Below are 15,345 nucleotides of genomic sequence, written 5' to 3' on the forward strand. Positions count from 1 at the left end.
TGGGTACGGTTGGACTGGGCGATGCATACTTCAGGCGTGGCGACTCGGTCGGGGGAAGCTCTCAGCTGCTTAACCCAGCACTCCACGACGCTCTCCGCCAGACAGATGTTACGCAGACGAGGAACCGGCGGCCATCATTGCCTACGAAAACAGTTTACTGTTTTAGCTTCTAGGCGGCCGGCAGCGCTTCAAAAGAAGCTCCTAAATCACCTTATTATAAGTGCAGGTGCCGGGTGTCACTGTGTGTGGCCCGGCTAGCTCCATCGTCGTCCCGCCACCCGTCCCCGCTCCCCTAGGCGGCGGTGGCAGCGGAGCGAGGCGGCTGCTCCTCGCCGAGGTAAACAAACAGGGAAATGGGGCACTTGGCAGCAGACTAAAGTGAGCGATGAGGCAAGTGTGCAGCGAAGCTTCTAATGAATCATTTGCTGGGAAACCGGTTTGCTTTCTTCATTATGAGGGGGACGGGGGAAATAAAACATGCAGAGGCGAATGATTGTAATAAAGAAAGAGAGAGCGGTTCAAGGAAAAACAAAAACGAAGAGGGGGATTTTAAAGGGGATGTGAACACAAAATCGTTTTGTTTTTTTTGACATGGTATGATGTCTTGTATGATCTTCAACAAAGTTATCTAAAGCCCCTACACACATGCAGTCTTTCCCTTCAATGTTCACGAACATTTACTGCGTACGGTTATGGGAGCAGGGGTCAAAATTCAGGGAAATCTGCCCCACCAATTTGCGCGCTCAAGACCCGGGGACATTTCCGGATGACTGCCGGTAGGGCCGTGTTGTGAATGAAAGCGTTCACATTGCCAGGAGAGGCACCTAAAGGTTTACGTCTGTCTGACGTAAGAAACGTTTAAGTGGAGCGAGCAGATTCCGAAATTAGTGCTCGCCTGCCAGTCCGCGAGTTTAATGGCAGCTGGCATCCCTGTGTTTCATTACCGCCATCTACTGGACTGTCTCTTTGCCCATTCTTTCCGGCATTGTTATGCCAATGTGTGAACCAACACAAGACAGAAACTGAATGCGTGAATAGAGTGTTTGCCCCTAGAGCTCAGTTCTGTCAGTAACCCGGAAGCACCGCCATTATGGAGATACTGGGCTGAAACAACCAAATTGATTACATGTTGAAAGTTCAATTTAGGCCGATTTGGGACGTCTTAACTACAGAAAAGTTCATGAAAACGTGTGGAAGCTGCTAAGGTATGCAGAGAAGGACTTAGTCAACAGGAAAGTTTGCAGTATTTTGAGAAATTATGGTTACGACGACCCCAAATCTAGTTGTGTTCTTTTCGAATGCATAACAGAGATGACATTGAAGTGCTTCAGGAAAGGCACTTCAATGTTACAACAAAGGGACAAAGGGTCTGTGTGGATGCTTGGATCTCTGTCTGGGCAGCGGTTGATGTTGATGGATACGTCATAGAGAGGGTAAAGCTTCTCAGACACAAAGTTAACACCATGGTGTGTGGCACACTCCATGTACAACATTGCTCATTATAACGCTCATACACAACAACGATACTAGCTTAAAGCCACTTCTTTCTCGATCTCTCAGCCCAAAATCCATTTCTATAAATCTTATTTTTCCAATATGGGTCGAAACAGGGGGTTCCCTTACACTTCAAATTATATTTATAATACATGAGTTGAGGATATCTCCATATCTATGTGAGAGTTAGAGAGAGAGAGAGAGAGAGAGAGAGAGAGAGAGAGAGAGAGAGAGAGAGAGAGAGAGAGAGAGAGAGAGAGAGAGAGAGACAGAGAGAGAGAGAGAGAGAGAGAGAGAGAGAGAGAGAGAGAGGGCTGATATCCTGCAGGTCGTGGTGTGGTTCGTTTCCTACGCGGCGCGAGCAGAGATTAGTCCACACGAGAAGCAGCAGGACCACCTAGTCCTACCACCGGAGTGGACGTAGTAGCAGCACCAGTAGAGCTGGCCGGGGACCGTGGTGCAGTTACCGAGGGGACCGGTGATGACGTGAGTGCTCTGAAGCTTCGAGCAGCATCATCACCTCCAGTCTCCCCGCGGCCCGGCCTTCACTCCCAGCCAGCCTCTGCATAATGGAAACTAGGAGCAAGGAACACCACCGACCAGACAGTTCTATTTAACAGTAGAGGATGGAGGACACTCCAAGTGCCATGTTTGTTGACAAACTATTTACTGCGGTTTGCCCAATTGCAGTTGGTTTCAAACCAGTGGGTGTGTCCTGGTGTTAAAGTAGTGAGCTGCCTGGCAGACTATGATATTATGATTGGTCAGAATGGCAAACTCCGTCAATTTCTCACCATCTCTATTTACAGAACTTTAGAGAAGGCAAACAATTATACAATCGAGGTCAAAGTGTGTGTAATGGAGGCTAATGAGCACATCCATTTCCCATCCACGCATTCACACACGCAGAAAAGCACAAACACACACACACATACCGATTTCCAAAAATCGCAAACAGTCCAAAAATGAGATTTATGTTCACACAGTCTTCTTTTTTTCTTCGTCTCTCTTTCATTGACCTTTTTTTGGAAGCCCGTGCGGCCCTCGGAGCGGCGCTCCCTCCCTACCCAGCTCCTCCAGCTCCTCCAGCTCCTCCAGCCCGCAGCGGTCCCGCAGCGGTCCCGCAGCGTGGCATGCGATGGGACGCTGCAGCGTGCCAGCATCTGATTAGTGACGAGCCGGGCCCGGCCAGGCGGAGCTGTGTTTATCTGCCGACGGGGGGATCCCCGTCACTGGCTCTTATGATGATATGTGTGCGGGCCAAGCCAGGCAGCCTTTCAACGGTAATAGAGGGGTTGGTTGACTGGCTGGCTGGCTGGCTGGTCGGGTAGCTAGCCACAGCACAGCAGTGTGGAAACGGCACCCACGATGGCGGGAAGCTGTCACCGTCGACGACGTCGCGTATAAAGAGAGAAAATGTATTTTTAAAGGGACGGTTATAGGAAGCGTGTCCTTAGGTAGGGCAGGTGGGAAGGAGTATTGAAAGAGCAGAAGACGGAGTCATGCTGAGACACAGATGTCATCCCTTACTCATGGCTGTGCAACTGACTACTGCTCGGCTCATTTCCATGGAAACCATGAGACACGTGCAGATCAAAATCCAGACCGAGCCCAACCAAAAAAAGAAAAAAGAAAAGGGAAATGCTGTGTTTTGCGGCGAAGGGATGCTCCCCCGATCCCAAATGAGAGAGACGATGAGGTAACGGCGTGATGGAATCTAAGACTGTTCCATCTCGGTGCAGGACTGTGGAAAATGACACGCATCTGTACACAAACAGCCACAGGAAAACACCCGAGCACATGGGGAAATATGTGCAGACAAGAGAAGGTGAGCCACAAAGAGACTAATATACACCTACGTTTGGGTTCAGATCCGCACGCACACAGACACACACACTTTTCAACTGTCATACTTCTCTTAAGTGGCTTAAAGTGTTCTTGGAGGATTTGAAACTGCTACACATGTGGAACCCTTCTTCCCCTAAAAGGTCTTTAAAAGGTCTTGCGTGGATGGTCTTAAGAGGGACCACTCAACGTTAATTTAAACTATTAACATAGAAGGGGCTTCATTTGACCAGATGCCTGAGACTATGAGCAAATTGTTCCATGAACAAATAAAACAAAACAAAATTAAACTAAATGAATAAATAATAAAAACGTGATATAAGTGAGACTTGGCGGAGAAAAAAATTCATAAAGCATTAGGTGCATGAACTCTCTCTGACATTCAGCCTTAGCTCTAATACAATAAGCATTAGCTAAGAGAGTGAAAAAGAGAGAGAGAGCGAGAGAGAGACAGAGGGGTTGGTAGGAGCGATCTGTGAGGTTTGACTCAAACCACAAGAAAGTCAAGAGGCTGAAGGCATGCTGGACATTTCCCTGGGTATCGGCTTTTTCAAGTCCGGAAAATGATTTCAGCTGTGTCAATTGACGGAGACCTTATATGGCGCGTGATTGGAGGAGGAGGTGAGGAGACAGGAGGAAGGGGTACGTGTGTGTGTGTGTGTGTGTGTGTGTGTGTGTGTGTGTGTGTGTGTGTGTGTGTGTGTGTGTGTGTGTGTGTGTGTGTGTGTGTGTGTGTGTGTGTGTGTGTGTGTGTGTGTGTGTGTGTGTGTGTGTGTGTGTGTGTGTGTGTGTGTGTGTGTGTGTGTGTGTGTGTGTGTGTGTGTGAGGAAGCCACAGGGGTGCCGGTCCTCTCAGGGAGCAACACGTCCAACACCACATGATCAAATAAGCGCAGTGCTTGGTATCCACTTTACCTCACAGACCTTACAGCTCAACACGTTTATTTGAGCTTCTTACGGGAGGAGGGGCTGGGGGGTCCATCCACTCTGCATGATAAATACACAGAGGACCCCCAAAATGTTTAGCATGAAAGGGAAGCTGAGACGTGTGTGTATGTGTGTGTGTGTGTGTGTGTGTGTGTGTGTGTGTGTGTGTGTGTGTGTGTGTGTGTGTGTGTGTGTGTGTTCGTCTGCGTGCGTCTGCTGCGGGAACACACAGGAAAGACATTGGGTTTCACACAGAGTGGCACCCTGATAGGCCCAGCATGTCAGGATGTTTACGCTGCGTATACACGCCGGCCACTCCACCCCAGTTTAGTCTAAACGCGGCGTCGGGAGGGGGTAAATTGAATTCCCCGCCGCACTCTTCCAGGGTGGCATTAAATCCTGAGGTAATCATTTGATCTATGGTAGACACTAACATCACGGCTGCGTGCTCGTAGATCACTCGTCCGATTATGACGTTGGATGTAATTAGCGGTGCCTCTCTTAAAGGATGCAGCTGTAAAGCGCATGGCTACCGGCGCGCGGAGGCATATTTCTCCCCTGCATGATTACAGATTGTCAATGTACGTTTTCCTATGCGGTGCGGGGCGAGCACGCTCAGCCAACAGTGTCTGGTATGAACACAGAGGGCCGCTAAGTGCTCTGCCACGGCACAGAGGACTCCAAACACAGGAGCATCAGTCAGGGCAGCTGGGGGCCGCGGAGGCTGTGAACAGGGGAGGTGGGAAGGGATCATTCCTGGTTGGAAGTGTGTGTGTGCATATGTGTGTGCGCATAAGACGATGATAAATTAGCTCTGCAAAAAACTGCGCCTGCAGAGTGTGTGTGTGTGTGTGTGTGTGTGTGTGTGTGTGTGTGTGTGTGTGTGTGTGTGTGTGTGTGTGTGTGTGTGTGTGTGTGTGTGTGTGTGTGTATGAATGCATGTATGAAAGTATGGGAATGTTTTATTGCACATTTGTATGTATGTATTTACGTATATGCAGATATGTATGAATGCATATATGTTTGTTTGCATATATGTATGTATGTATATATCTATACATGAATGCATGTATGTATTTATGTGCATGCGTGCATTTATATGTAGGGTGTGTGTATGTATGTATGCATGAATGCATGGGAGCTATGTGGGTAACAGAGCCACAGAGCTGCCGCTCCTCTCAGTACCAAAGGAAGAACAGCACGAGCCAATGTGGGGGGAAATTGCAAAGTGGGCCCAACTTATTTTCAGGGTCAAAGAACTTCTATGATCATTTTCCATGCCCACAAGGTCATCGCTCAGCGGGCCTGCATGACACGTGTCAACAAAACAGATGCTGCTGCAGTCTCCATGGCGACGCGGCGAGTAAATCTCCCTTGAGCGGCACTAGCCCGACTCGACCAAACAAACAACAACACACTCCAACACAGCGCACGGTCCAGATGGACGAAAAACAATGAGATGAAAAAAATGAAGAGAAACTAAGAACAGAAATCACCCATGTGGATGGAAAACAGTAGCTATGGTAACTGATCAATAACATCATTGCCTCATACATCAAAGCGGCAGAGCGGGGCTCTCTGGAAGACATTTAGGCCGTGTTGCGCCGAGCGCAGCACTTCTCTCCATCGCTCCCCCCCCGATGGCTTTGGTGCTGTCAGACGGGCCCCCCCCAAGGACCCCCCTGGACCCCCTGTACGCCCCTGTGCTGCATGCAATCTCTATCACGCTGACACTTCACCCAACTGAAGGCAGCAATAAAGACCGGAGTGGCCTCACCTCGTCTTTGGGCGTTTCTAAAAAAATATTGGGGGGGGGGGGGGGGGTCGTGGTTTGAGGGGGGTTGGTGATGTTTTTTTTTGGTCCACCTTTCTTTCTTCTTTCCACAGTTTCCCCCCCCCGTTCTTTCCCTCCGCTCTGGGCTCCCTTTGTCAGCTCAGCGCTCACCAGCAGCTGTACAAGGCATTAGGCATCACTTTTATCTCGCTCATTACATATGTTTGCCAGCTCCATCTCTGCAACCCCCCCAGCCCGCCCCCCCCCGCCTCCACCTCCCTTCTATACACAGCACACACACACACACACACACACACACACACACACACACACACACACACACACACACACACACACACACACACACACACACACACACACACACACACACACACACACACACACACTCACTCAGGCATGTGGACACACATGGTGGGGCCTGCGGTTTTCAGGCAGCTATGACACAATCCAGACGCTCTGGGCTGCCTATGGCGGGAAAATGTGTTTTGCGCTGAGCTATTTCCGTCAGAAGTCCGGTCTCTCTGCGGCTCCCAGCTTTGATCCACATGGCACGGGGGGGAGGGGGGGTTTGTATCAACAGTCTTGTGTTACAGTTGGAGGGGCCGATGGACCCCCTAGGTGTCACTCAGGCCTTTTCTTTTATCGCTGGGGGGTGAGAAAGGAAGGGGGGGGGGGGGGGTTGGACACTGCACACCCTCAGGCATCAGAGTCGCCCCGGTCACACGGGATGTGTGCGTGTACATGCAGGCGCACACACATAATGACGAGACGGAGACTCGGCCACACACCCTGATCCAAAGGACCTGCTCATCTCATCGTGGCTCTGATGGAGTGATGAAATGAGGTCAATCGGCACAACTGAAGGTGAGAAAGCATGTGTGTGTGTGTGTGTGTGAGTGTTTGAGCAAGAGGCAGAAGGGGAGAGCGTGCATGCGTGTGTATACTAGGTCATGAATGAGCTGTAAGTGTGTATTGGCATTTGGCTATTATGATAAAGCTGGGAGTGAGTGTTAGGGGATGTTTTACTACTATGAGGCGGGGGGGGGGGGGGGGGAACGGCACCTCCACAGCATCGTTACGGCCAAACAGCCTTAAAAGGGGGGCTAGCACAAGGCGCTCCCCAGGGGGCATTGAGGATGGTAAGGGGGACTTACTGGTAGATGTCTTTGCGCAGCACGGTGCGGGAGAGGGGGTTATCTGCCTGGGGGGCCATGCTGACAGAGCCCAGCTTCAGCACCAGGGTGTCTTCTTTGCTCTGGTGGGACTCTACCGGATCACACACAAACACACACACACACACGCGCACGCATACACACACACACACACACACACACACACACACACACACACACACACACACACACACACACACACACACACACACACACACACACACACACACACACACACACACACGGGCATGCATGTTTTAGTTTGTGGTTCCCTTTGCAGTGTGGATTTTGCACACCAACGGTTCTCATGGAGACACAAATATAAAACGTAGACACACACACAAACACACACACACAGCGAAGGCAGTTTTAAGTTGTATTTATAGTTGTAAATGTAGAGACATGCACGTTTGTGTGACAAACCCAGTCACAACAGAGCATATAACCTTACCGTTGCGCAATAAAACCAGCAGACACAACAAGCATTGATCAATGACTCTCCGAACAATAGTGGCACTGTAACACAGCCATGTACGTATCCACTGTGGGTTCCTGCGCTACCGCAGCCATTCTTCTTAGGGAATGTCTCTCCATGCTAATGTGGTGGCTTTGCTGTGTCTGGATGGCTGTGACAAGGGCTTTTATCGAGACACCGCCGCAGCCCAGGACAAAGCGCCCCAATAGAGTAATGCTCTCTGGAAACGCACCCGTTTTCCACATGTTGTGCGGCGGGCCCCGGTCTCTCTGGAGGGGCCGCAAGTGCGTTTCGTAGAGAAGCCTAGTGCCTAGTAGAAGACAGACTTGTCCCCCTACCTGTGGCGGTGTGTTTGTCCTGCGTCCCGGGGCAGAACACTCGGATGGTGCTGGTGTTGATGTAGATGAGGGGCAGGCAGCGGGAGGTCAGGGCGTGGCTCCTCATTGGCTGGCCCGACGACTTGCCCCGCTCGCGGTAACGCCTCGGAACGGTGGCCTGGAGTGAGGATTGGGCTTTCAATTTGCATAGAGCATGTCGGTGGTTTGTGAATGTTAAAGAAAACTAATAAAAAGTTGAGTAAAGCTGTTCATTCAAAAGTGTGCAAATGGATAAAAAGTGTATTATTATACATTTGAATATAACATTTAAAGCAACTCTTTATTTATTACAAGTCGGATTTGACATTTGAATTAACACTTCTTATGTCCGCAGGTCCTCATGAATGTCCTCATCAATCCGAAGGCCACTGCTCCACAGGACTCCTACCTGGAAGAGGCCCATGACGGCGGCCATTAAGGGACAGGAGAGCACCACGTCGAAGGGCTGGGCGGTCAGCAGGATCTCCCGCAGGTACTGGGGCGAGCCGTCCGCCAGGGGGTCTGCCGCCCCCCGCTGGCCCCCGGCCATGCTGCAGCCGCGCGGGGGGCGCTCGGGCCGCGTGGTCAGCTTGTGGCGGACGTTCTTGGTGACGGCCTGGGTGTAGGTGATGGAGAGGAAGCCGTGCTGCTGGTGCGACCCCTCCAGGACCCGGGCTGCCGTCTGGCCGGTGACGAGATACAAAACTCACTGTAACGCGCTGCCGAGGCCCACAGACTGGAGCAGTCGCACAGAACAAGGCGGGATTATATGAAGGGGGGCTAAGGGTGCCGAGTCCTATTTCACTGAGGGAGCTGACTTCCAGAGATGGACATACTTATGGACTGGAGGGGGAAATATCTTATATGGAGATCATGCACAACTGTTCATGAAATTATAGCATTCTGGTTATCTTTTCTGGTCGATAAAGGTCTACATCACAGAGGACATGATAGGGGCGAATACAGCTGCAGCTGAAGCACACTGAAGTTAATTATCGGTCTGGAGGCATGCAAGGGCCCATAATTAACGTTGTGATATATGAATGTGTTCACCCTCTTTACTACACCTCTGTGATGAAGGCCTATTCAAAAATAGTCAAAACAGAAAGGGTTGTTCAGTCTCGGTTTCATGAAGATAGACCAATTTAAGTTGTCTACTTTACACACTAGTATGTATTCATTGTGTCTTTAAAAGACATAGGAAGCGATTTTCCAAGGGAATTATCACGTGCAGTGATAATTAAGTAGGTACTCTGTGGATCCCCTGCAGTCCAAACAATAATGTCCCACCAGGAAGTCAGCCCTCAGCAGTGTGGTCCATTGATCTAGCAAAGCAAGCAAAGCTAAATCTACTGCTGGAAGGGGAGCGCGATGACAGTACATCTACCTAGATGCTGTGCTTTAAAGTTAAAGACTGGAGCTGTGAGTCAGCCTCCTCTATGAGACGCCATACTTCAAGCCTGCGACTACAGCCAGCAAAGCACTGTGCTCTGAATTAGTGGCAATGCTTCTTGCTCACCACAAAGGCAAAATCTCCGGCCTAATGAATGATTTGCAAACTTAATTACAGCATAGAATTTATTGAAACAAGGCAATAAGCAAAGAAAATAAACTCCAAGTGGACCATGATTAAATGGAATATATCACAGAAGGGAGCAGTCCCGTTTGTTACCCTGGACAACGTTTGCTGGAACTTCCATTAACAGTGCCGCTTATTTATTAGCCCTTAGCCAAACAGGCATCCAATTGATCAAAATTAAGTATAAGTGAAGTCAACTCTGCGAGTCAGAATTTAGGGAGTGATAAAGTAAATATATACCATATTAATATCTTTGTAGAAACAAAGTAGATCTGGAACAATGTAAATCAAGAAGGCAGCCTGAATGGCTACAGTCTGGCATAGTGCAAATACATGAAACAGAAACACTGATGGCAGATTCAATTTCACTGCTCTCAGACTGAGTCGCCCTTAGGACTCGGAAAATATGTTGCGACAACCACCTGAAGTGGTTACTTACACAACAATGTGTAGCTACCACCTCGGAGCACAACGCTTCAATAGGAGAGTTCAAAAGAACTCTTATGGCTCCATAGGAACCATATCAAAGCATTGCGCTCATGAGAAATCTACCTGAGGGCTGCTCTGGAACCATGAATACAATTTAAAACAAATGATGGCACTGTTGATGGAAGCTGAGCAGAGTCAACCAAACCAGAGAGAGAGAGAGAGAGAGAGGCAGAGAGAGAGAGAGAGAGAGAGAGAGAGAGAGAGAGAGAGAGAGAGAGAGAGAAAGTATGAGAGGGGGAGAGAGCGGTAGAGAGAGAGAGAGAGGGAGCGATAGAGAGGGTGAGCGGTAGAGAGAGAGAGTTGGATAGAGCAAGCGGTAGAGAGAGAGAGAGAGCGAGAGCGAGCGCGAGGGACTAGGAAGAACTTGGTTCTTACAGGGGGGAAAAAGCCAGAGAAGTGGCTGAAAGAGTCCTGCTTGCTGACGGGTCGAACCAGCACCGTTCGTCTGTTCAGCTTGTCAGTGCAGGATAAGATCACTCCTCCACAGCCGCCCACGCTCCGCACACGCTCTTCCGGACTGGTGGGTGAGGAGCAGAGAGGAGAGGGCCAGCATGATGGACCAAGGAGATGGAGGAAAACCACAGATGGGAGAGGAGAAGGGGATAGAGCCAAAGGGGAACAGGGTGGATGAAGTAAGAAGAAGAAGATAAGGAACGAAATAAGATGGGAGATAGAGACCGATCAAGAGGAGATGGGAGGGGGGGGGGGGGAACACAAGGGATTGGGGAAGAGGAGAGCAGAAATGAGCTTGGAGCTGGGAGATTATTCCAGCAAATCAAATTAGGGAAAAAGAGAACTGATTACAACCAAAAACAGCAATGTAGGTTGAACTGGGCTGACATATCGAGGGCAAATGGTCTCATGCTATCCAAACATGCCAGGGCTCTGATAGGAACACTGTTGTATCCAATGTTTGGGTGAGCCTTGCTGGGCCAGGATCAGGCTTGGAGATTGTTCAACATTCAAAAGCCGGCCCTATCTGAGCGTTGGCTTCAGGTGTTTACGTTGCACCTGTGCCCCTGATGTCATCCAGCATGAGACCGTTTCCACACAAGCCGTATTGTGATGTTGTCATCGAGCGACTGGAAGAGCCACATCACACAGCCCTCGTACTCCCGCCCACAGAAAAACCGCAACCACCATTTTAAAATCTTTTTTGGCTTGGAGCGCTCAGCCAATCGGCACAGCTGGAGAGACATGGGAGAGTTCTGAATTGAATTTAGCTCTAATGTCAGGGTCATGCACAGGCTGGACTGGCTGCAGGTTTGTTTGAAAGCCTCAGAAGTTTGTGGATCAGACCAATCGCTGTCTCTCCCCCGTCACTCCAGCCCCTCCAGACAGGAGGCCTACCAGCGGCCGGGCGACAGAGGGTTGGAGAGGGGCTGGTAACACTAATGTGGGACAGAGGCCTCACCACAGCTGTCTCCTTGCACTGCAGAATGAGTCCTTCATACTGGCCAGAGAGCCAGTCCTGCCCTTGCCTGGAGAGAGACACATGCTTAGCTAGAACAGCTTAACGCTAACGAAACCACTGCAGCAAGTGCTTAAGGCCCGAAAGGATGTGCTGGAAATGGTAGGCTTTACAAGCGCTACTGCTGGTTTCAAAAAGGTGAACAAAAACAGGATAAAATGAATACAGGGTGCTTGTGGTATTATCTTTTTGAACTCGTATCAAGAAGAAAATTATATTTAGAAATTTAGATTAAAGCAAGTGATCTATTGCTGAGTCCATTTATCCAAACACATATTGTCAGTGAAACAGTGTATCATCCCGTTCAGGATGTTATTTTAAGAATCCATGGGGCAGTCACCTGTGAATGAGAAATTCAATCAACCGATAAATTACATAAAATGGAACGGAATCTAAATCAGTGGAGCAGAGCACACGTCATCACAGAGAACACAACCTTAACAGGACACACCATGCATCACAGAGAAACACAACCTTAAGAGAATGCACATTTGTTGATTACTGTGTACTCTGTGTGTGTGATGTAAACTGTGCGTACGGTGTGCATGCGAAAATGTTTTGTAGATCTCTATGCCCGCATAAACACACACGTCACCAACCCAGTCCAACTCAACCCGGCATACAGACACGCACGCACGCACGCACGCACGCACGCACGCACGCACGCACGCACGCACGCACGCACGCACGCACGCACGCACGCACGCACGCACGCACGCACGCGCGCACGCACGCACGCGCGCGCACACACAGGTGTTATTAGGGTTAGGGTTATTAGAGTTGTGTAAGAAGGCCAAAACATGCACAACACATTTATGGCACCGATTTTGACATAAGGGAAATGATTTAACGATCTGCTCCAATTATTTTCAAAAACTCCTTTCAGCAATCAGACCCCCCCCCCCCCCCCACACACACATTGAACACACACATCCTGACACATACACACACATGCATGTCCATATGTGTGTGTGATGTGAGTGCATGTGTTCTTATCTGTTGACTGTATTACTGTGTGTGTTTGGCAGTATATTTGTATACCATTGCATTTCAAGGTGTGCGCGCACACGTGTGCCTGTGTGTATTTGCGTGATTGTGTGCGCGCACACACACACACTCACACACACAATTGCCACAATGTGTTTGTAATCTCCTCTCTCAACCGTGGTAGTGGAGTTCTAAATGACTCATCGATGCGGACCCCCCACAGCAGCGTCTCTATCTCCCCTCTCCCTCCCGCTCTGTCTCCCTTTATCTATCTCCGTCCTCTCCTACCATGTCTCTCCCCGCTCCTATACATCCATCTCGCGCTCCGAGCCATTTGTGAAGCAGCTGGAACACATCGGCTTCAATTATGTGTGAGCGGCTCCTGGGAGCCAATGAGGGTGAACTGTCACCAGCCGTCCTCCGGGGTCGCTGATAGAGCCACGTTCTGTGTGTACGTGTGTGTGTCTTTGTGTGTGAGTGTGTGTGTGTGTGTGTGTGTCTAAACAAGCAATTGGACGTGATGGCCTTCCACCAAACTTTTGAAAACCTCTACCTACGTTTCCACAGATAGAGGTTATTATCGGAGTCCTGCCGTCATCTGCACTCTCTCCCTCTCCATCTCTCTCTCATTACACACGCCTCCCCCATCACTATTCCTGCCCTCCTGCATTGTTTAACGATGACTGCTATCCTTCCTTCCCTGGGGTGCAGCGTTTACGTCCTGTCGCTCCCCTCGTCCAACTTCTTCCTGCTGGCTTTTAAATGTTTTAAATGAAATCAGGGATTTGATTATCTACAGCACTTACCTCCTATGTCGAACGCCCCCCCCCTCTCTTTCTCCCTCCCTGTCTCTCTTACTTTCCACCTCCATGTTACGGCATTGAGACACGAGGCCTCGGAGGCCGGATGAGACGCCTCATCCCTCCTGTTAAGACCTGATTTAATCCGACCCGCCACACACACACACACACACACACAACCTGTGCTTGGGCGATGAAATGCCGCCACAATTATCTCTTCATGGCTGATGCATTGGGACTAGAGCTCTGGCCTCCTGTGGGCCAGGATGATACAGATTATGCTGGGCTCAGAGCCTGGACGTCCCCCACTGTCCCTGGGCAGCTCTGACTACTCTAACCTGGCTGCGGTGATGGAGTGCTCCCTGAAACTCCAGCCTTGACAGTGTGCTGGCACGGGCGAACGCAGCACATACACTGAACGCACAGACGGGGTAAGTCGTTTTAGGGCTCCAGGGAGGTCTGCTATAGGGTTTTTTTCCCTCGACACTCGAAGCTGACCTGATCTGACATGTGGGTTCCTTTATTTATTTTTTGTGTATTTATTCATTTGGCCCACCAGAGCACCCCACTGATTATCACATCAGCACCTATGGGGGTTATATGGGGTTCATGGGCATGTGGGCTTGTTGCCATGGTCTCTGTACATTGGCAGTTATTCTGTATATATTGAGGTGGATGTGTGCGTGTGTGCGCGTGTGCGAGTGTGTGTATGTGCATGTGCAGCCTTAGATGGGACCTTGTGATGGAAAGAAAGCAACAAAGGCGGGTGCATGGGTGTGTCTTGAGTTGACTCTACCTGCACCTGTAGTGGTCCATGTTGAAGCTGACCACTTTACACTTGATCTTTGTGTAGACATCTTGGACGTCCACTGAGGCACTCAGGTCTTCCATTTCAGCAATGACACAAATCTCTGATGAACGCACAAAGAAACGGAACACATTAGGGAATGACCAAATAGGTCCCCTTATTCCTGCTCCTTTAAAAACAACACGTATTGGAAGATTTAAGTAAAGTTTGCACAATTGATTATTTATACAGACACAATAGTCAAGTTCCTTTGTTGTAAAGTGTTTGTGTGTGTGTGTCTGTGTCTGTGTCTGTGCGTGTGTGCGTGCTTGCGGCGCGCGTGCATGCTTGCGTGCGTGCGTGTATGTGTGCGTGGGCGTGTTCTTATTAAAAGGGTGAGGTCTTCACTGTATCTAACACGGGCCAGTTCTGCTAATTCCTGGGCTGTGGTCAGTTCCTTCACTCCAAATCCCCATGTGCTCATGATAAAGGTCGGTCAGCGTTAGGCTGGATGAAGCAGGATCTCTACACACGGTCTAATCAGCCACAGGTCTGCCCGTAGACATGAGACCACATCTAAACAAACAAAAACGACGTAGTTATGCAAAAGACACACCAAAAAGAACAATGTTGAGACACACACACACACGAAACGCTCTACCACCACTAAGTGTTTTGTTGTCCAACAGCTTCAGCAGATCCTCTTGTTTCCAAGAGCTTGGAGGACCGTACTCAAACACTTAGTTGAAATAGGGACGACCGTTTGAAACAGCTTCCTGTTTAACAGGAAGATATCAGTCTGGCCCCGGAGCTCTGAAGCCCGTCCTGATGAGCGTGTGCCAGTGAGCTTGTGTGTCTGTCCGTGTTCGATTGGGTGTATTATTTGCACATGCGTGCCTTGGTGCACCTTGGGTCCAAAACAAAGCACCGCGCCCGAGCTTGGGAACGTGACTAAGCCGGCCTCACAGCGAGACTAATTAACTCTGCGTTGAGGCAAACCTACGATCTTCCCCTGTTACCCTCATTGTTTCCACTGAGAGGGAACAGAGAGCTATCATCTGATCCCGCTGCGTTGGGAAAACAGCGGGCGCAGAGCGTGCGGAACCGCCGCAGTTTGGTGTTGTGCCGTTGCTGTGCGGTGACGGGGAGAAACAGTGCGGCTCCTAATA

At 49.8% G+C, this 15,345-nt stretch overlaps 1 protein-coding gene across 1 annotated transcript in view; it reads right to left on the bottom strand.

Annotated features, from left to right (window-relative positions):
- The window catches only part of LOC130391474 (intermembrane lipid transfer protein VPS13B-like), a 209,687-nt gene that overhangs the window by 22,753 nt on the left and 171,589 nt on the right, over nt 1–15,345 (bottom strand). Inside the window, exons 27-31 of the mRNA XM_056601627.1 lie at nt 14,186–14,300; nt 10,507–10,648; nt 8,473–8,745; nt 8,046–8,202; nt 7,215–7,326 (exon numbers count right to left, since the gene is read on the bottom strand). Coding sequence (XP_056457602.1) covers nt 7,215–7,326; nt 8,046–8,202; nt 8,473–8,745; nt 10,507–10,648; nt 14,186–14,300 — 799 coding nt within the window. The remainder of the gene's footprint in view (nt 1–7,214; nt 7,327–8,045; nt 8,203–8,472; nt 8,746–10,506; nt 10,649–14,185; nt 14,301–15,345) is intronic.

Source organism: Gadus chalcogrammus, chromosome 11 (assembly GCF_026213295.1).
Source record: "Gadus chalcogrammus isolate NIFS_2021 chromosome 11, NIFS_Gcha_1.0, whole genome shotgun sequence".
Taxonomy (NCBI): Eukaryota; Metazoa; Chordata; class Actinopteri; order Gadiformes; family Gadidae; genus Gadus; species Gadus chalcogrammus.